General features: G+C 40.5%; 1 protein-coding gene across 1 annotated transcript in view; it reads left to right on the top strand.

Moving 5' to 3' along the window:
• The window catches only part of LOC120415621 (pituitary homeobox homolog Ptx1), a 60,190-nt gene that overhangs the window by 12,617 nt on the left and 25,999 nt on the right, over positions 1–21,574 (top strand). Inside the window, 2 exon segments of the mRNA XM_039577218.2 lie at positions 3,307–3,939; positions 18,385–18,549. Of these exon segments, the coding sequence (XP_039433152.1) occupies positions 3,528–3,939; positions 18,385–18,549 (577 nt within the window). The 5' untranslated portion in view covers positions 3,307–3,527.

Below are 21,574 nucleotides of genomic sequence, written 5' to 3'. Positions count from 1 at the left end.
AACTGACTTTATGTCTCATCTACTTTGTTTGTCTCAACAGTTTTGTTGGCTCACGATTTTCGCTATTTCCACTTCCTTCCTGTTTCATATAGTTTTTTTGTCTCATCTATCCCATTTGGCTTGCTGTCTCATCTGTCTTTCTGTCCCACCTGACTTTTTCTTTTTCAGCTGTCCCACCTATTTTTCTGTCTCATCATGTCTTCTGTCCCAGTTACCTTTCTGTCTCATCTGTATTTCTGTCCCACCTGACCTTTTCTATTTCAGCTGTCCCACCTATTTTCTGTCTCATCATGCTTTCTGTCCCAGTTTCCTTTCTGTCTCATCTGTCTTTCTATCCCACCTGACCTTTTCTATTTCAGCTGTCCCACCTATTTTCTGTCCCATCATGCTTTCTGTCCCAGTTACCTTTCTGTCTCATCTGTCTTTCTGTCCCACCAGACCTTTTCTATTTCAACTGTCCCACCTATTTTTCTGTCTCATCATGTTTTCTATACCAGTTACCTTTTTGACTCATCTGTCTTTCTGTCCCACCAGACCTTTTTTATATCAACTGTCCCACCTATTTTTCTGTCTCATCTGGTTTTCTGTTCCACCTTCCTTTCTGTCTCATCTGTCTTTCTGTTTCATTTGCTAATCGATTTTTCTGTCTTATCTGTCTTTCTGTCTTATCTACCTTACTGTCTCATTTGTGGCTGTGTCTCTTCTGTCTTTCTGTTTAAACGTTCTGTCCCATCTATTCCATCTGTTAATCGATTTTCTGTCTTATCTTTTGTTCTGTCCCATCTACCCTTGTCTTACTTGTCGTTCTGTCTCATCCGTATTTTTGTCTCAACTGTCGTTTTGACCCATCTGTCTTTCTATACTATCTGTTAACGGATTTGTCTGCCTCACCTATTTTTATGTCTCATCTGTCTTTCTGTCTCACCTACCTTTCTGTCTCATCTGTTAATCGATTTTTGTGCCTTATCTATCTTTTTGTCTTATCTACTTTACTGTCTCAGTTGTCGTTCTGTCTCTTTTGTCTTTTTAACCCAACGTTCTGTCCCATCTGTTAATCGATTTGTCTGTCTCATCTGTCTTTCTGTCCCATCTATTTTTCTATCTCATCTGGTTTTCTGTCCCACCTAGTTTTCTGTCTCATCTGTCTTTCTGTTCCACCTATTTTTCTGTTTAATCTATTTTTCTGTCCCACCTACTTTTCTGTCTCATCTGACTTTCTGTTTCATCTGTTAATGTGTCCAACCTACTTTTCCTTGTGTTTCTTCTGTCTTTTTGTCCCACCTTGCTTTCTGTCTAATCTGTTTTTTTGTCTCGTCTTTATTTTTGTCTCATCTGATATTGTGTCCCATCTACCTTGCCATCTGCCTACATGTCTAAGCGCGTGCTTGAGCAATCCCTCTGCTCCACCTTGCTTTGTATTTTATCTATCTTCCTGTCCTAGCTCCTTTTATGTTTCATCTGTTTTCTTTGTCTTATCTGTTATTGTGTCCCATCTACTTTGCCATCTGTTTTCATGTCTGAGCAATCCATCTGTCCCACCTTGCTTTGTTTGTTCGTCTGTTTTTCTGTCCCATCTGGCTAATGTCACATCTTTCTTTCTGTCTCATCTGTTATTGTGTCCCACCTTCCTTTTCGTCTGTCTTTATGGCTCAGCAATATTTCTTTGTGTTTCGTCTGTATTCATGTCTGAACAATCCATCTGTCACACTTTACTGTGTGACTCGTTTGTCTTTCTGTCCCACCTAGCTTTCTGTCTTATCTATTTCTTCTGTCTCATCTGTATTTCTGTCTCATCTGTTATTGTGTTCCACTTACCTTTTCAACTGTTGTTATGTCCGAGCAATTATTTTGTCCAACCTGGCCTTATGTGTCGTCTGTCTCTCTGTCCCATCTGGCTTTTTGTCTCATCTGTCTGTCTGTCTCAACTTTCTTTCTGTCTTAACTGTCATTCTGTCACTGAAGCCTTTGTATCTGATGAGTCGTTCTGTGTAATTTGTCTCTTTGATATTGTTTATCTGTCTCAGCTTTCTATGCTGTCTCATCGAAATTTTGTCTCAACTGTCTTTTGAGCATTCTAATTTCACTGTCAGTTGTTTATCTGTCATTCTTTTTGATCGATGATGACCTTCTGTCTCAGTAACTGTTTTCAATTCAATTCAATTCAGTTTTTATTCAGTAGATAATCAATTCACAATGTGTTTAACTATTAAGCATAATAGAGTTTTGGAGGTCCTTTCAGCTATGTGTTGATATAATTTGTCTAGTGACACAATTGTTCATTACTAAAGGGCTAATCAAAGGTAGGAAAAAGTTCTAAAAAAAAAACCTACACAATTACTAAAGAGACGGGATAGTTAGAGGAAAACTTAAAGCTAGAGTCTCAGTAACTGTAATTTTGACTTATCTGTGCTTTTTAGACAGATCTGTCTCATTCTGTCTCAATAGCGTCTTTTTGACATTTCTGTGCCTTTATTCTCAAAATTTCCAAAAAAATCCGGCAAAACTGTCCCAACACTCAATTCAGCAAAATTTCCTCTTCCTTAACAAGGCACGAAACACGTACAAAAAGCTTACAAACTTTATTAGGTATAGTTTATGGTTATGATCTGTTTTTATTCCCGTCTCCCCACCCTCTGCGCGACCTTCATCCTCCTTCCTGATTTCGTGGGGCTCTTCCGGTTTCGAAACCTTGGCAAAAACGAAGAAGACGCTCTTTGTACCTACCCTCCCGAGAGTTATGGCCAATGTTACTGTCGTTAGAGGGAGGGCATGACAACCTTAAGGAAGCGCCCCTGCAAGTTATGCAGCCCGCAGGACGACGACGTCGTCGCTCTCATGTGGGTGAGATATATTTGCGGAAGAGTTCGTAAAATATTCCTACTCAAGTGGTGTGCAGCACGAGTGTGTGGAAGAACGAGGTCGTAAACTTGAAGTGATACTATCGGAGTTTTACCTTCAATTTGAAACAATTTTGATTTGTTGGAGGAAAAGTTTTTTTTTGCTGGGCGATGTCGGAGGAAGCTTGCAAAGTTGACTTTAAAATCCCGTGGTAGCTAATCCCCACGTTGGCTGGGACAGCCCATGTCTGGTTCAATATTTTTTGCCTTTACCTAGTAGAAAAGGGAGAAGGAGGGCATGCGGCTATTCCGGGCGCGGGATTAGTCGGTATTAGCACTAACGGGTACGTGATTTTTCGTTGGATGCCTCGGCGCTAATTAAATAAGCGTTTTTTGCTGTTGAACATTTTTATTCTTTTTGCATTAGAGAAAAAAAAATTCTAATATAAATTTCTCTTCTCAATTCCAGGTCCAAAATTTCCAAACAACAGTAGCTCAAACATCTTAAAACCACCGAACTCGCTTCGAGTTCAACCAACCTTGGGACGTACCGTCCCACCTGACCCCCTACCAATTTTTTGCGACCCCCGGTACCCACAAACAGTCAAAACGATTTATCTCCGGCCGTACAAGGACATCTTCCCGGGCGGTGGCCATAACCAGCTGGGCTCGTTATATCCACAGTCCGTGATGGAGCGGGGCGGTGGCGGGACGGTCACCGGTGCCGGCGGAACTGGAGCCGGAACCGGTGGCCTGGACGCGATGGCCGACGCCAGCGGGCTCTGCCTGCAGGACCTGGTCGGCAATGGCGGAGGAGGAGGAGGAGGAGGTGGTGGTGGTGGGACAACCTCGAATGGGACAAACGAGCACCATTTGGGGCATCACAACAGTCACAACAGTCACAACCACCACCACCACGGGTCGCTGCACGACTCGGTGACGGGGGTAAGTGTCAGTTCGGCGCTGACCAGCCTGATGAGCCCGTCGGGGATCAACAGCGGCGGGCTGGGACACCTGCACCATGGAGCGGGCGATTTGGGCGGGCATCATCACCACCACCATCAGCATCCGTCGCTGCACGAGCCGCTGGAGAAGTTGAAGTGTGAGTATTGAACATTTTTGATGAATATTTGATTGTTGGGACAGAAAGACTGGTGGGACGGAAAGCTAGTTGAGACAAAAAGACAATGCTTGTGACAGAAAGACAGTTGAGACAGAAAAACAGCTGAGACAGTTCAGACAAAAAGATAGTTTTGACAAGAAGAATGTTGAGACAGAAAGACATTTGAGACAAAAAGAAAGTTAAGACAAAAAGATTGTTGAGACAGAAAGACAGTTGAGACAAAAAGATGGTTGATACAGAGAGACAACTGAGATAGAAAGACAGTTGAGACAAAAAGACAGTTGAGACAGAAAGACAGTTGAGACAGAAAGACAGTTGAGACAAAAAGATAGTTGAGACAAAAAGATAGTTGAGACAAAAAGACAGTTGAGACAAAAAGACAGTTGAGACAGAAAGACAGTTGAGACAAAAAGACAGTTGAGACAGAAAGACAGTTGAGACAAAAAGATAGTTGTGACAGAAAGACAGTTGAGACAGAAAGACAGTTGAAACAAAAAGATAGTTGAGACAAAAAGATAGTTGAGACAGAAAGACAGTTGAGACAGAAAGACAGCGGAGACAGAAAGACGAAAAAAACGAAGTTGACTTTATAGCTGTCGGCCACCATTGCTAGTACCAACCACTAGTGTCTTCCTTTTTATCTACAAAGACTTCGCCGCCCTGGGCTCCTAAGTGTACGAAAGTATGGCACGGAGCGACGGCGCCGAATACCCATATTTACACAAAGAATTTTAGAGCGCCCGCCGCGGGATTCGAACCGGCGACCTCTGGATTGTAAGTCCAGTGCGCGGTCCGATTGATCCACACGGGCGGGAGACAGAAAGACAGTTGAGACAGAAAGACAGTTGAGACAGAAAGACAGTTGAGACAGAAAGACAGTTGAGACAGAAAGACAGTTGAGACAGAAAGACAGTTGAGACAGAAAGACAGTTGAGAAAGAAAGACAGTTGAGACAGAAAGACAATTGAGACAGAAAGACAGTTGAAATAAAAAAAACATTTGAGACAAAAAGACAGTTGAGACAAAAAGATAGTTGTGATAGAAAGACAGTTGAGACAGAAAGACAATTGAGACAGAAAGACAGTTGAAACAAAAAGATAGTTGAGATAAAAAGACAGTTGAGACAAAAAGATAGTTGAGACAAAAAGACAGTTGAGACAAAAGATAGTTGAGATAGAAAGACACTTGAGACAGAAAGACAGTTGAGACAGAAAGACATTTGAGACAGAAAGACAGTTGAGACAGAAAGACAGTTGAGACAGAAAGACAGTTGAGACAGAAAGACAGTTGAGACAGAAAGACAGTTGAGACAAAAAAAAATGGTTGAGACTGAAAGACAGTTGAGAAAGAATGTCTTAAAGTCATTCAGACAGTTAAGAAAGAAGTTAAATTTGAGACAAACTTCCTTTTTGAAATTCATTCTTTGTCCCAAAATTTACTCTTCCATGAAACTTTCTTGCCAAAAACAAACCCAAACTTCTCAATTTCAAACAAACCAAAAAAATGCACTCTCCCAGAACGTCTCAAAACACAACACGCTGTGTATCGCGCCTTCAAGTCACGTCCTTTCTTCTTAACAAAGAGGACTCGCACAGATCTTCATTCCCGGGTCGTCACCGTCCCGATGGAAAATGCGTTAAGCAAAATTTACTCCCCGAAAAAATCAGTCCGACGCCGGGCCAACTCTCTATCTTCATAAATCTCAATTTAAACATTTCGTCCTCCGGAAAATGAGGGGGGGAGGGGTGGAAAATCGATTTTCCCAACTCACACACTACAATGGCATCGAGTTGGGGTAAAGGGGGACAGAGATGATGGCGTCCCGATGATGATGATGATGATGATCCTCATAATCGTGCCCGGAATCGGTGCGGCGGCATCCCTTTTTTCTTGCCACTATGGGACCAATGGGGAAGAGATATGGGGGCTAGAGTTAAGGCAAGGTATTGATTTTTGGCCCGAATAAACTCGCCAAATCGGTTCGTTGGGTGAATATTTACGACTCTTTCGGGAGCCGTCGTTACGAGTTACATGCAAGAAGAAGAAGAAGAGTGCGAAAACCCCCGAAAAGAGGTGATGATTTAGTGTATTTATTTAACGGGAAACCCAATATTTATGTACACGATCTTCGGGGCCTTCGAGGGAACCATAAATTATGTATTATCTGCTCGTTTGTCCCGGCAAGTCTATCGGAGGCCATCTGGACCTTTTGCTCGAGACAGCAGTGTGTGTCGTCCTTTCTCTCTTTCCCAAGGAAAAGAGTTGACAAGAAGGCAACGAAATAAAGAACTCTCTGTGCGAAGGAAAAGAAATGGGTTTGGTCTTGCCTGGAAAGTGGTGCAATATGAACCCGCCCGGGACGGTTGGTAAAGTGAAACCCGAGTGATTCTTGTTTTATGAGCTGTTTGATGGATTCCGTAAGGACTGGCAAGTGAGTGAGAATTTCTTGGGTAGACAGTGTGGAGCCAGAGGATTTTTTGATAATATATTATTATATTTTCTGAGAATTAACCAGTATTTATTTTGTAGCAATGCTCATCTCAAATATAAAAAAAAATAGAAAATGTACCTAAGTAGGCTGTAAAATCAAAATTGCAACATGTTGCAACTTGTGTGCAACAAAGATGTTGCAAACAAGTTACATTTGTTGCAAAAGCTGTCAAATCAACTTGCAAAGTATGTTTTTCGATTCTTTCTATGATTTTCCACATTTCTTTCCAGAAATTATTAAATAAATGTAAACATAACCTCACTTCCCCCGAAAACAACACAAACAGCACCACCTCATCATAATTTGTCTCAATAAAACCTGTCACAGGATGTGATAAATTTTGCATACACCAGCTGTTGCGTTTTCCACCACCGCCACCGTGGTTGCTTTGTAAGGAAAACCACTCCAGCGTGGCCCGGTTCCACTCATCCCTAGAACCGTCCCTTTCCGAGGTGTCACTTGGTCACGCTCAATCTGGCGCGCCATTATTTGTCACTTTTGTGTTTGCGTTTGCGAGAGCCCTCCCGGAGTAAAAGGACGCTCTGCGAGTCAATGTTGAAGTTGTTTTGGGACTGTTCTTACAGGGGAAGTGATGTAAAATTGCAGGAAATTAAAGATTCTTGTGAAAAGACAGTTGAGACAGAAAGTCGGTTGAAACAAAAAGACAGTTGAGGCAGAAAGTCGATTGAGACAAAAAGATGGTTGAAACAGAAGACAGTTGAGACAAAAATATTTTTTTGAGACAGAAAGGCAGTTAAGATATAAAGATAGCTGGAACAAAAAGATAGTTCAGACAAAAAATAATCGAGACAAAAAAACAATTGAGACAGAAAGATAGATGAGACAAAAAGACAGGTGGGACAAAAAGTTGGTTAAGACAGATAGATAATTGAGACAAAATTATAGTTGAGACAGAAACACAGTTGAGACATAAAAGACATTTGAGAGAACATATATATGAGACAACAAGACAATTGAGACATGAAGATGGTTGAGACAAAAAGACAGTTGAGACAGCACGACATTTGCGACACAAAAAAATGTTGAGAGAACGACAGATGAGACAAAATGACAGATGAGACAGCACGACATTGACGACACAAAAAAATGTAGACAGAAAGACAAATGAGACAAAATGACAGATGAGACAATAAATATTCGAGACAAGACAACAGTAGAGATGATTAATCAGTGGGACTAATCAATAGACTAATCAATGTGACAGCAAAATCATGTCGTCGTCAATTGACAGTAACGCTTCTAAATTTTATTGAAGTCTCTACCTTACAATTTTCTTTTATAATATCCTCCAAATTTCAAAAGAGTCAATTGATTCTTTGTAAATATCCTACAAATCTTAATCACGTGTCCAACAAATCTTTTTAAAACTTCCACCAAGTCTCTGCTAACCCTCAAAAAGTTTCTATTCAAGTCTCCGTCAACTATCCGTGAAGTACCCGTCAAGTCTCCGTGAAATACCCGTCAAGGCTCTATCAAATATACCTCAAGTCTCTATCAAGGCCCCGTTAAATCTTCGTCAAATATCCATTAAGTAGGGTAGAGTAGTCATCAATGAGACACGGGGAACAATGATAAAATGGCTCTCACAAGTCGTAGTTTCAACCAATCAGGCTCATATTTGGGGGAAAGGTGTGTCTACTGGATACACGTCTGCCATAATAGTGGCTTTGGTTATGGACGCTCCCTTGAAAAGTTATTCATAAATGTTTGATTCTGGGGTGTAGAAGTAAATTATGGACAAAAATTACTTTTTCGCTCGTAGGCTGCCATTTACACCAAAACGAATATTTCTTCAAATTTCTTTCGACGTTCCACAGGGATTGAGTTGGGCTACAATGTCCTTTCATTAGGTTTGACCAAAATTTAGAATATACCCAGAATCCAGGACTGTCTCATTGTTCCCCACTCTTTTCTACCCATGGGTAACAATGAGACACTTCGATTTTTCTTCATTAAACTTTTCAAAATGTAAGGAAATCTTTCAAAACATGAACTGAAAGTTATTTTTGGCATATTTATAGAGTTTCAACTTCATTTATTCAAACATACAAAGTTATTTGGTATAAATATATGGATTTTACAAAATTTCAATACTTTTTAGTATAACTTTTGTTAATTAAAGTTTCATGTTGGCAAAATTGCTCTAAAATGTTCAAGGCAAGTCACCTACAATGGAACAATACAAAAACATGATGTTTTACTAGAAAAGTATTGATTTTTGTAGAGTGTCTCATTGTTCCCCAGCTGTCTCATTGTTCCTGCCAAGTGCGTCTATAATGAGACAGTTGAATAACTCTGACTGTAGATGTCAGATCGATCTCATATTTTGGTCAATGTTAGAACACATTAAAAGAAAACAAATGCAACAAAAAGCTCATTAAAACATGCTGATGAAAAAATTTGAAAAATCGTTGAAAGTTGAAAACCAAAAGTGTCTCATTGATGACTACCCTACCCTATCCGTCAAATGTCGATCAATCTCCGACAAGTCTTCGTTAAATATCCATCAAGTCTCTGTGAAATATCTACCAAGTAATCGTCTTATCGTCTAATATTCACCAAATTTCCATCAAGACTTCTTCAAATATTCATCAAATCTCCGTGAAATATCTATCAAGTATCCGTCAAATATTCATCAATTATCTATCATGTCTTCGTTTAAAATCCATAAAGTCTCCGTCAAATGTCCATCAAATCTCCGTCAAGTCTTCGTCAAATGATCATCAAGTATCCGTCAAATATCCAATAAGTATCCATCGTGTCTTCATAAAATATCCATAAAGTCTACTCAATTATCCATCAAATATCCGTCAAGTTTTCGTTCAGTATCTATCAAACCTCCGTAAAATATCCATCAAGTATCCATCATGTTGTTGTTGTTGTTAATGCATTTATTTCTGACAGCTTTAACCTTCATGGACATTCGCTACCCTAAGTATCCATCATGTTTCGTTAAATATCCATAAAGTCTCTATCAATCGTCCATCAACTCTTCGTCAAATATTAATAAATAACAATCAAATCTCTGTCAAGTCTTTGTCAAATATCCATCAAGTCTCCTCCAAGTTGCGGTTCGATTCGCTTGGAGACGGTGATTTTAGTGGATTGTAGACTGAGTTTCGCAATGTTTACGTGATGATTGCTTTGGAAGACGGAAAGTGTTGATGCTCCACTTTTTTAAGTGGATAAGGGGAAAATCTCCACGGTATCCCAAACTAAGTTTCCGTCAAATCTTCGTAAAATTTCAGTCAAAAACCAATCAATTCAATTCAATTCAATTCGGTTTTATTGGTGAATAATCAAGATACAATGAGTTATTTTGAAGTGCATAACAGAGTTTTGGATTCTTTACAGCTTTGTGTTGCATCATAATCCATTTAGGAACAATTATTTCTTTAACTAAGGCACTAGCAAGAGTAAGAAAAAACTATTTAAAAATCTTACAGAAATCAAAAACCAATCAAATGTCAAAACAAGGAGGTTCTGCGATTGCCAAGAAACGTTCCACAACTCCACTAGGTGACCACATTTGACACTTTTCAATGAGAAAGTGGCATTCTTCACGGCTAATTGATCACCCTCTGCAGCGTCCAAACTCCGGCGTTCCCGGGCTTTCCCCGAAGAAGATAATCATAAATAAACAAATTTCCCGAAAAAAAGGGAAACGAAAAATTGAGCAATTTGTTTTTCCTCCCCGTCATCTCTGCTCACGAAAAACGGATACATTTTACGTGATATTTTTTAATCCCTCATTTCCCTCCGGTTTGGCGTTTTTTCTTTCGAGGGGTGTGTCACTTTTGCCACTTGCAGCCTAGGGGGTGACTTCACCCCCGTTGTTGGTTTCTTCGATGTAACAAAATCGTAATCTAATTGAGCGCTATTATGTCGGTTTAATTTGTTTAATTGTGATAACACAATGCGATTACATCATCATCGTCGACGGAATCTTTGCGATTGCAGGGACTCCCCTCCTCGGAATTCCGCACTTGGCGCGGCATCTGTGGCCATCCCGATTGACACCAGCGAGGTTCATTATGGTGGGATTATTGCAGCAAGTGTTTGGAGGGAAGTTTGGGGGAAGATCTGTGATAAAATTGTTGGTTCTTTGTATTTTACTTGTAAAATATACATCTTCTATATATATAAAAAATTTCGACGGTTTTGTTCGAACGCGAATCAGTTCAACACGGAGCGTCGGATCGAGGTGCTTTTTGTTGCGTTGGGTTCGTATAAGCCCAAGGAAGGTTCTTACGCCAAAAAGTTACAACTTTGGCCACTCTGGAACCGATTCCGGAAAATCTGCGGATTGTATGGGAAACGTTACGTAAACTCAAATTTAGATCACAGGAGGCTGAATAAGGAAAAAAAATTAAAAACGTCAACAAACGAAAAAAGGAAAAGACGAAGTTTTTCGGGTAAGGCTTGTCTAACATAAAAAGGTTCAGAAATGGCAACACTGTTCGATTAAAAAATACCAAATTTAGCTTTGCAACATGCTGGAACTGATTGGCAACAACGATGTTTTTAATTATTTGATAATCATTCTAATTGCTTGCTTTTATTCACTAGTTGAATATTCCTGTTATTTTTTTTCGAAAATGACATTACTGTCCAATTATATGCTTAAATAACACTTGTGCAACATGTTGCAACATATTTGCAACAAAGATGTTGCAAATCGCTTACCTTTTTTTTCAAAAGCTGTTAAATCGTGTTGCAAAGCATGGTTGATTTTTTTTAACATTTCACAAATCGGATACTTTTGCTGCCTTTTTTTTAATTATGTTGCAAAACAATATTTATGAATGACAGACATTTTTTACGTTTTACAATTAAAATCACTTTCATGTAATTTTTTATTTTTTACTTGCTTTACCAGCGAAATACTTCTACTTAAATTTGTTCTAATATGGCTAAACTGTACAAATAATTGTAAAAAAACACTTTTGCAACATGTTGCAACATATTTGCAACAAAGATGTTGCAAAAAGGTTGCATTTGTTGCACAGCATAGTTGAAGATTTTTTTGGCATTTCTCGAAATTTTACCATAAAAAAAGATTCTTCGTTTTTTTTAAACTAAAAATGGCCTAAAACCATAAAAATACAACTTAAGGCAGCTGCACTCTTCTGCAGGTCGTGACACTAGTATAACAGTTTCTACTGCCATGACCGCGAGACAGATCTCCACGAGGTGGGATTAAGGGCAGACGCGTGACAAATGAGGCCGGGAAATTCTTCGCTTCTGCAGGCTGGCAGCCCGGTTGATGACTGCTCGATGGAATGTTTTTATTGGTGTTATTTTTTTTAAATTGCTTAGAAATTCGTTATGACTGTTGAAGCCCCTACAAACAACTTTAAAAAATGCAAAAATATTGTTTTGATTCGATCAAATCGACGAAATGCAAAGCGTAACGCCTGCATGAACAATGTTCACGAGCATTGACACCAAGAAACCAATTCAATCGACATTACGCACATGTTCCTCGATTTTTTCGCTGACCAACTTTAAGAAGGGGTTCGTCCAAACCCAAAACAGATGAGAAAGATTAGCGCGCACCAATCTGACGGGAGCCCAAATCGAAACTTAATTCAAATTGATGCGTTCCAGAGAGCGTTGAACAAGGGGAACTCCAATCAATCAGAAGGACAGCATCATGTGGTTCACTTTTCGACTAGACAACTGCCCCAGAAGAGAGTCCGGTAATACAGTTGTGTGCAAAACTATTTTGCGACGCGCTTATCTAGTTTCTAGGTCGCGTCCAACTAAAAGAGTGTGGACGAGAGGGGGGTTTATCTAATCTCGACGCAACGACAACAACAACCACGAGGGTGAATGTGCAATTTAGCCTGTTTCAGCGAATTGCACTTGCAATAGTGGGCAAATATCATAAATTTTTGCACACTTGGTAAACGTACGCCATCGTTTCAGCACAAGGTTAACGCCGACGTCAAGTTATTCACGGCGAAACGGTGTGTTAAGACCCGCTTTTTTGCGTACTTTTCCACCGGAAACTGACGGAGGTTGGTGAAAGAGCACGGAAAGTTTAGTTCAGGAGTCGTGAATTGATGTTCATGATGTCGTGAATCTAAACTGTCAAATCATGATAAATATTTACGTTCAACAGTTTCAAGTGACAGATCAGCGTTACGTTTGAGGCGTTACGCTTTGAAAATTTTGTTTCTGTCAAATCAATGCAGCAACAACTGTCAAACCTTGCTTCAAACTTCACTCGAATTCATTTTTTTCCGTTTCCCAACCTTCCCAACCGTGAACAATCGCGGGAAATTTGTACACTTGTTGCCATCGACGTCCTCGAACGTCGAACTCTCGTCGTGTTATACAACGCCATAACCGTAACGCGGCGGTGTCGTACCGTGACGTGTCCTGAACAGCAACCTTCGTCCTTCGTCGTCGGAATCTCTCTGGGTGCCAACAGCGAAATAACTACTTTGGGCGCGTATAAAAAAAGCCTTCAAGCTGTGCCGGGAACGGAGCTCCTCTGGAGCTCGAGAAGGGTAAAGCTACGCAATTTGTAGTGCGGAGTTTTCGGGGGAATCGACGCTGGAGATTGACAGCGAAATAGTTATGACGTGCTCGACTGGATGTGTTGTTCAACATCCCTCCTAATACACCGAGCGTTGTTTCGAGCGTTAAATTACTTTTTCTAACAAAGCAACAATCAAATTACGATCCACGATTCCGGAATGTTAAGGACCACTTACACTAATCCGATGCCAAATAAACTTGAGCAATCCCCTCGAAAGCCATAAAGCAAATCTTTACGAGTCCAACCATCGTTTAATTACTGTTGGTCACCTCCTCAACGTTGAAAACCGACATTTTCTCACGAAATTGAAAGAAAACCGATGATTTGTGCCCCCCTCTTTCGCTAGCTTTAAATAATTGTCGAGTATTTATAACTCGCTACCGGCGAAACGACGAAAACCGTAACGCATTCCGCTGACATTCCGGCCCTGGCCGCAGACTTTAAGTAATGGCGGTCGTAGCGTGGCTTTTGTTTTGGTTTGAAGTCGAATTCTTTGTGGGGTTTTGTGCCACGAACTGAACTTGCTGAAAAGTTGGCAACACTGTTATGTTTTAAGCTGTCAGATCGATTTTGCAACTTGTTGCAACTTAATTGCAACAAAGATGTTGCAAAAAAGTTGCAATTGTTGCAAATTTAGTTTTATCAAACTTGATTCGTCTAGTAATCCGATCATAATATTCACCTTTTTTGACAGTTGTGCCGGTGTAGCAATCCATTTGCCCACGGCAAAACCACACCGCCACTACTGTCAAAAATGGTAAATATTTTGATCGGATTACTAGATGAATTCAAGCAAAACAATGTAACAGGGCAAATGTCCAACATTACGAAGGAGCAAGATAGTCTCTTTGTTTACACTTTGACGTTGGCCCAATTGCTAGAATTAGTGGTACAATGTTGTCAAAAAATGAAAACATCTGTAAATATGTGTTGCTTTTTGTACCCTTGTCAACACAGCATATTTTTATGGCACAAAACACAACGAAGGGAAAACACCTTGCTAAACCTCCTCTATCGAAAACCACAACAGAAAAAAGGCAAACCCACAACAGATTTTCCTGCAATAACAATTTGCAATAATCATTACGCGAATTAAATTTCAATGAAGTGTGAATTTGTTTTCTTTTGTCCCTTCGCTAGAAAAAAGTATTCGCAACTTCTCTTCTTTCAACGAACACTATCTGCACAAAAAATGCTCTTTTCAAGCTGTTGTACAACATTTCCTCCCTCTTTCCCTTTGAAATTCGTGGACCATCATGTCATGTGGTTTTCCCTGTAATGATGTTGTCACGAGTGTTCCGAAAATCATCGCAACATAACCTCAAACCCAAGCGTGCACAAAAAAACCACAAGAAAAAGGGTGTTAAACCATCAAAATAATTTATCGATAGTTTTATGGCTTCGCGGGCAGCCATAAATTACGTCGCTCGCGCTGTCAAGTGTCAAAACTCGGCGCGCGACATAACCTCAAACGGGCCGGAAAGGGGTTGCCGGAGCATACTGTCCATTAAAATTGAGGCTCGAGAATTGGCTGTTTGGTGTTTGACCGGGAGTGCGCTGGACAATAAATAAAAACCACAGCGGCATGTTTTGGCTGCATCTGTGCCGGGATCAACCCTAGAGAGCATCCCTAGGGTGGAATGGGTGAAAGGGGTAATGTTTGTTGTTTATACGTTCGCATAAAGCGATCATTTATCTGCATTTTGTGTGTCTGTGATATGAAATATATTCCAATAAGAGGCGATGAAATGCACATTTTGTGGTCATGTCGGGAAAGTTGAGGTTAGGAATTAATTAGCTGGACATCTGGCTGGTTTTTGCCAGGCTGCTGGGCATAAACTGGATTGATTGGAATTAATTTGTCCTATCAGTTGGGCTTATTTAAAATTTGTTTTCATCTCGTAGTTTACGGATGTCCCTTCAAGTTGTCAAAAATGTTTCAGTTACATTTGTTGTAAAAAGTGTCCGAATGAAGTTGCAAAGCCAAACTTTATATTCGTCTGTTATTTTTCTATGTTGGAAAACTTAAATGAATCATCACCAACTCTTCAATCAAGTAGTTTATGGATGATCTTTTAAGCTGTCAAAATTAATGTCTCATTACTTGTGATGAGTCGCAAGCAACACCTGCCAAAAAGTTAGCAGCACTGTTTTTGAGGCATTTAAACGCTTATACAACTTGTTGCAACTTAGGTGTAACAATGATGTTGTAAGTAAGTTACATTTGTTGCAAAAAAGTTCAAATTAAGTTGCAAGGCAAAATTTTTGAATGGCAGCAATGTCGAAGCAGTTTGTAACGATTTATTGAATTCATTTATTGTTTGTTATGAAGCAGTATGAAGCGATTCTGCAACTTGTTACAACTCAGTTGTTACAAAGATGTTGCAAGTAAGTTACATTTGTTGCAGAAACGTTCAAATTAAGTTGCAAAGCAAAATTTATGCTTTGTTTGATGTTTTTAAAGCATTTTCGCGTTAGGAAACCTACTTTAAATCCACACCACAATTCCCTGAGCAGCCTTTGTGCGGTTCAACGCCCAGAATGAATTTTAACGATCAATTATGTCACTTTAGCCGCAACAACGCTCCTTAAATGGACCCATAGGAGCAGTTACCCGGGTTTACCCTAACCCAACGAGACTACATTTATGCCTTGAAAAACAAGGACCAGCAGTACGGCTTTCGTGTGTCGAGGACACACGATAGTGATTATCATTACCATATTAAAAGTGTATATTCTATCCTGTATCTATGTTGGCAGAGATTCCCGCTCACTCTTCAGAGGGTCGTCTTTGGGTGAAACCTTGCCAAGACCACGCTGGAGAAGAATTCATTTGACCAGAAAATTGGTCCCATATGGCTTATTGTGTGCGCGCTTCAGAGGGTGTCTTTCCCCTGTTTTTGGCGAAGGATTTCGTTTTTTTTGTTTGTTGCGATGAACCCTTGTGTATACCCGGGAAAAGTTACAGGACGACAAGGGCTATCCTTGCCGCTGTAATCATCATGAGCTACATACTCTGTGTAGTTTGTTCTGTGGGTTATTTTCTGGAGGGCCGAGATTTTAGGTTGAGGAGGGAGAGGTAATCGATATTATCTTGCTGGGTTGAGCCAAACAAATATTGGATGAGCTGAAAATAATTCAGAGTTGTATCAAAATAACGAGAGTATCACAACAACATGCTCTTAACTCATTGCTGATTCCTCATCACTCAACAGTCTTTCAGTCTTCAGTCTTCAGTCTTCAGTCTTCAGTCTTCACTTTGCACTTCTCATTTTTCATCGAATTTTCACAAATTTATTACCTACTTTAACTTTTCAAATCATTTTTTCCCCCTATAACCAAAAAGCATGGCCTACTCACATTTCCGAAAATAAAATCCCACTCTGGAAAGCTCACGTGCCATAAATCCCTCTTAAGCTTAATCTAAAGTCACCACGGGCTCCCGAACACACATTTTAGTAGGCAATAAAAACGTGCATCATCGCGAAATAAAACGCCAGATAAAAAAAAGTCCTATCCTTTCGTCTACATCTGCGAATGTGTGCGTGCAATGTTTACAAACAAAAAAAGAACAATCGAGCACGACTAAATATTTGCCAACGGCTTCGCCATAAACCCCGTTGACGTTTGCGCCGCGTGAAATCCGTGTTGCCAGCGCCGTGATTTTTATGGCACGGTCCAGCAGCGTCACACTTATTTGCTCAAAAGATATTCGCGATTCATTGTGTGGCTGTGAGTGCGGGCTGTTGAGCTAGAGATTAAGGCCTAATTCCGCCGCCTCCGGCGGCAAAGCTGCTCTGACCAACCCGGATTAGCTTCCGGTTTGGTTACCGGGGATAAGCTCAGCGCAAATTGAATTTGTCGTGCTGCCGTGGGAATGTTTGCCGGGGTTTTGGTTGGCAATAGTTTTGAATTATGGCACTTGAAGTTGTTGAACTGGTTGAAGAGTTTGACAGTTGATTGAAATTTCAACTTTTAACATTATAGCAACATTTAAAAAATCTGAAGATTTCTAGGATTCGTTGCTATAAAAAGCTTATCTCTGTCAAACGGTTGAGAAATAAGTCGAAATTAATTTAACGTGACAGCTAAAATTAAAGAATCCCACACCGGAAAGGCAACACCATATTTCACGACTACAAATTACCCGTCACGCCGTCTCACGCCACGTAAATAAGTCAAAACTCACGGAGCACGCAGCAAATTATCCATAAAACAACAATCGTTTAACGGGGCCGATAATTGCCGTTGACACGTTCTCCAAAGGCCTGCTTGGATCATCGCCGTCGCTTTCAAGATTCAAGGCCTACTACGACGAAAACACGCCTTCACGAGCCAGGGAAAAAGTGCCACTTTCGAGCAAAGAACCAATAAATCTTGCCAGTGTCGTCTACTAGTTGCTAGACGTACAACGCCACCATAGTTTGGGTTGTGTCTCTTTTTTTATGGCAACACAGACAATTAGAACTGTCGAATGCGCTGCCATAATGGCGTATTCGCTTACAAAAGCGCCGTTCAAGCTGTCAAACTCGCTGCCATAATGGTGCTCGCAAACAGCTGTCAAACGAAGTAGTTCTACTTGTCTGTGACGCCGAAGAAGACCACGCCGGTGGTGCACTCTTGGTGATTGAGGGCGCATGGCAGCAAAAAAGAACAAGAACATCATTTTGTCGAAAGTGCAAGGAAAAATTTCCCTACAACTGTGAACGAGCATTCCTGACAAGTGTTAAATGACAGTCTTTAAAATGACGCTTTTGCGTTTCTTGCCGCGGCCTCTGAAACAGCGGGGACGATGAGAAATAGTGACATAAAAATTCATGCGTGTTTTTACGGCATTTCTGGATGGGCGGAAAAGGGACGAAGTGCGGCCCCTCGCAGCAATAATTTGTAGTACCCGTAAATTTACATAATTTTAACGGGCTTCCTTTTTCTGAAACAAGGGTCGCCGCTTGTTATGGGAGGAAAAATTGCCGCGACCTCCATTATGGCGCATTTGACAGTTGCTACCATATGTGCGGTTTTGGTGGCATTTTTGACAAATTTTCACTTTTGAGCACCCCCTTTGAATCATTTCACATCGTGGAATTTGATAAACAAACATTTTGAGAGCGTTGTAAACATTGCTTCTACAGAATTCGTCATTATGGCAAACTGACAGCCATCGCAACTCCGGCAACTTTGGAAACTTTAATAAATTTCAATTCCCGCCAACAAGAGTTCCCTAATCCAGAACGACTTCTGGAAGTAGTTCTTTCCACCTGTGTGCACGAAGTGCACCGTCCTTATCTCGTCCGAATTAAATTATCCTCTCGAGTGCAACTAACATAACCTCTATATTTTTCCCCTCTTTTTCTCTTTCCAGTGTGGGCCGAGACGGGCGACTTTCGTGATAATAGTCATAGTGCAATGTCGGCGGTAACCAGCCTGGACCACACGCAGATGAACTTCCAGACGTCGGTGAGCGGTGGCGGAGGTGGCGGCAGTGGTTCCAACCGGAACCGCAGCAACCGGGACCGGAAGAGCGATGGTGAGTTGGTCAAAGTAGAATAAGTTTTATATCAAATTTTTGCTTTAAAAGGCATTTTAAGAAAAGTGGCATCAAGCTGCTGTCAAAAATTGCAGCTGTCAAACTGACGTTTTCGGATCAAAACAAATGCAATGTTGCCTACTCGTGCGAACAAGCCGTGAGGAGTTGGCCATCCTTGGGAATTTTTAAAGAAAATTGTTTGCTATAAAAATAAATTTTCAATGGAATTCCCCTCGACTTTCTGTCAAAAGTGACAACTGTCATTTGAGAATGGCTACTGCGTTTTTTTCTAAACTATTTGCTATAAAAAATGTTCTCAACCGAAAATTTACTATCACATTCACCCTTCTGAGTGCCACAGAAGTTGGTTTGTTTGCATCAGATCTGCTTTCTCTTTCCAGCAAAATTTGTTTTGTCATGAAACTTAAAGCTGGTTTTAAGGTGAAGCCGTTGATCATTTTCGAAGAAAATTGATCATCACTATAAAATATTCTGTATTAAATTCAATTTAACGAATTTCAGCACCAAAAGGAATCAGCGTGTGCCGGTTGTTGCCTTCTTGAAGCCACTGAAAGAATGTTTGATCTAAACCAATTGTGCTTCAAAATTTATATAATTTTGTGGCACAGTCATTGACGTCCTAGTTGGCAATCATTGATTAATGACGATTTCCATAACTTCACAAGGAATGGGATAATCGTTACCAAAAGGAATCAACATGTGTAGGGCACTATTCTGAACAACTTGTAGAAGGAATTTTGTCAAAAAATTGAAAGCGACGCAAAATTTATATCTTTGAACGAAAAATCATGACAATGATGGAAGTCTTCACGTTAAAGGCCTGCCGCCCGATGACAACTAACATGTTTCGCAGGAAAAGTGACAGCTCGAGCTCGATTTTTGTTTGCATGAGGACACTGTGACGAGGAATTCGTAATTTTTGAGTTAAATTATATTATTTTCGCTGGACCTAAAACGCCTTATAGAGAATTTGGAATCACTATCACAGCTGTCAAACTATCTTTTCTTAATCAAAACAAATGAAGTGTTGTCGATTTGCTCAACAAAGCTTTGTGCGGAATGGTTCAAAACAACATTTCTTTTTCAAAAGAAAATTCTCAAGTGTCAGGCTATGACGCTTATCAGCGAGTTTCCAGAGGAATAGCCTCTCGATCTACTGTCAAAAATGACAGCTGTTAATGCGACATTTCAGAATTGCTATCGAAATATTTAGAAACATATTTGCTAGAAAAGGCGAAGACAAGCGAAAGAGCGACTTTGGAATCACCCATAGAGCTGTCAAACTTTCGTTTCTAAACCAAAACAAATGCAGTGTTGCCAACTCGCTTGAACTAGCTGTGTGAGGTGAATCACTCCAAGCACAGGTTATGACGCTCATCAGCGAACTTTCAGGACGCTATAAATAATCCAGTGGACAAAAATGATAACTGTCAATGCAACATTTGAGAATGGCTTTCGCAAAATTTAGAAAAATATTTGCCATTAAAAAAATTACAGACGAAAGAGAGACGTTGGAATCACCCATTGAGCTGTCAAACTTTCGTTTCTAAATCAAAACAAATGCAATGTTGCCGACTCGCTTGAACTAGCTGTGTGAGGAATGGTTCAAAGCAATTCTATTTTGAAAGGGAAATTCTCGATTGTCAGTTTATGACGCTCATAAGCAAACTTCAGGACGCTATAAAAAATCCAGTGGAACAGCCACTCGCTCTACGATAAAAAATGACAGCTGTCAATGGGTTGTTTGAGAATGGCTTTCGCAAAATTTTGAAGAAATATTTGCTATAAAAAATACAAGCGAAACAAAGACTTTGGTATCACCCACTGAGCTGTCAAACTATCGTTTCAAAACAATGGCAGTGTTGCCAACTTGCCCAAACAAACTGTGCGAGGAGTGGTTCAAAACAACACTTGTTTTTCAAAATTAAATTCTCGAATGTCAGTCTATGACGCTTATCAGCGAATTTCCAGACGAATAGCCTACGGCCTACTGTCAAAAATGACAGCTGTCAATTTGACGTTTGAGAATGGCTTCGCAATATTTTGGAAACAAGCAAAAGCTACTTCGGAATCATCCATTGAGCTGTCACATTACCGTTTCTGAATCAAAACAAAGCCAGTGTTGTCAACTTGCCCAAACAAGCTGCTCGAGGGGTGACTCCGATCACTTCTTTTTCAAGAGGAAAAATTCTAGATTGTCAGTCTATGCCGCTTATCAGCGAACTTCGGGAAGCCGCGTGTTACAGATGTTACGAGCACTGTAAACACTTGTTTGCTTATCTATCGGGGGTGAACGCCGAGTTTACCTTGTCCACATGCTCTACCTTTCGCGGTTGTCGTAGGGGAACTCGGGTTTTATGTACTTCTAAAATGTTGATAGTAAGTTCTTGAGACTCGGAGCTCCCCTAAGAACTTCAACGGTTAGTCAGCTGACTGATTGTGGATCTGTAACGCGACCTAGCTTGTTTCAAAGATCTGAAAAAGAGGCACTTCCCAGCCATAAAAAAAACTCTTCCCAAATAGATGATGAATTGCCCCGAATATGGTCATTTAGGGGGCAATTCATCAAATCCCTGTGTACACCTCAATGAGACCTGCATGTCCGGAGTGAGCCGGTTCCGATAAGAAAACCTTCGAATATTTCGCCACTGGAGGAACGACCGCGACGACGACGATCCATTATACAATTCAACTGTCATCTTCGATATCGAAGAGACAGTTTCACGCGATGTTTGTTTTTGGCATATTGCCTCCTCTAATTCAATGGTCCGGAACGATGACACCGTGATCGATCTGGGACAGGACAATCGCGCATTCACCTGTCCACTTGGAATTGGGCAAGAAGCGGGCTATTTTTGGCTTGAATCAAGCGCGATGCCATAATGGCGCAGCCAACTGTCAAACGCTTTTATGGCGCGACTTGAAAACAATACAAAAACTACACGCACATGTTATATCACTGCGGTTTTTCAAAACCGAACCACTCAGAAATGAGTAATTTGGG

The sequence above is a fragment of the Culex pipiens genome, chromosome 1 (assembly GCF_016801865.2).
Source record: "Culex pipiens pallens isolate TS chromosome 1, TS_CPP_V2, whole genome shotgun sequence".
In the NCBI taxonomy this organism is placed as follows: domain Eukaryota; kingdom Metazoa; phylum Arthropoda; class Insecta; order Diptera; family Culicidae; genus Culex; species Culex pipiens.
The sequence above is the reverse complement of the archived record's forward strand: the minus strand, read 5'-3'. Positions and strand labels throughout refer to the sequence as shown.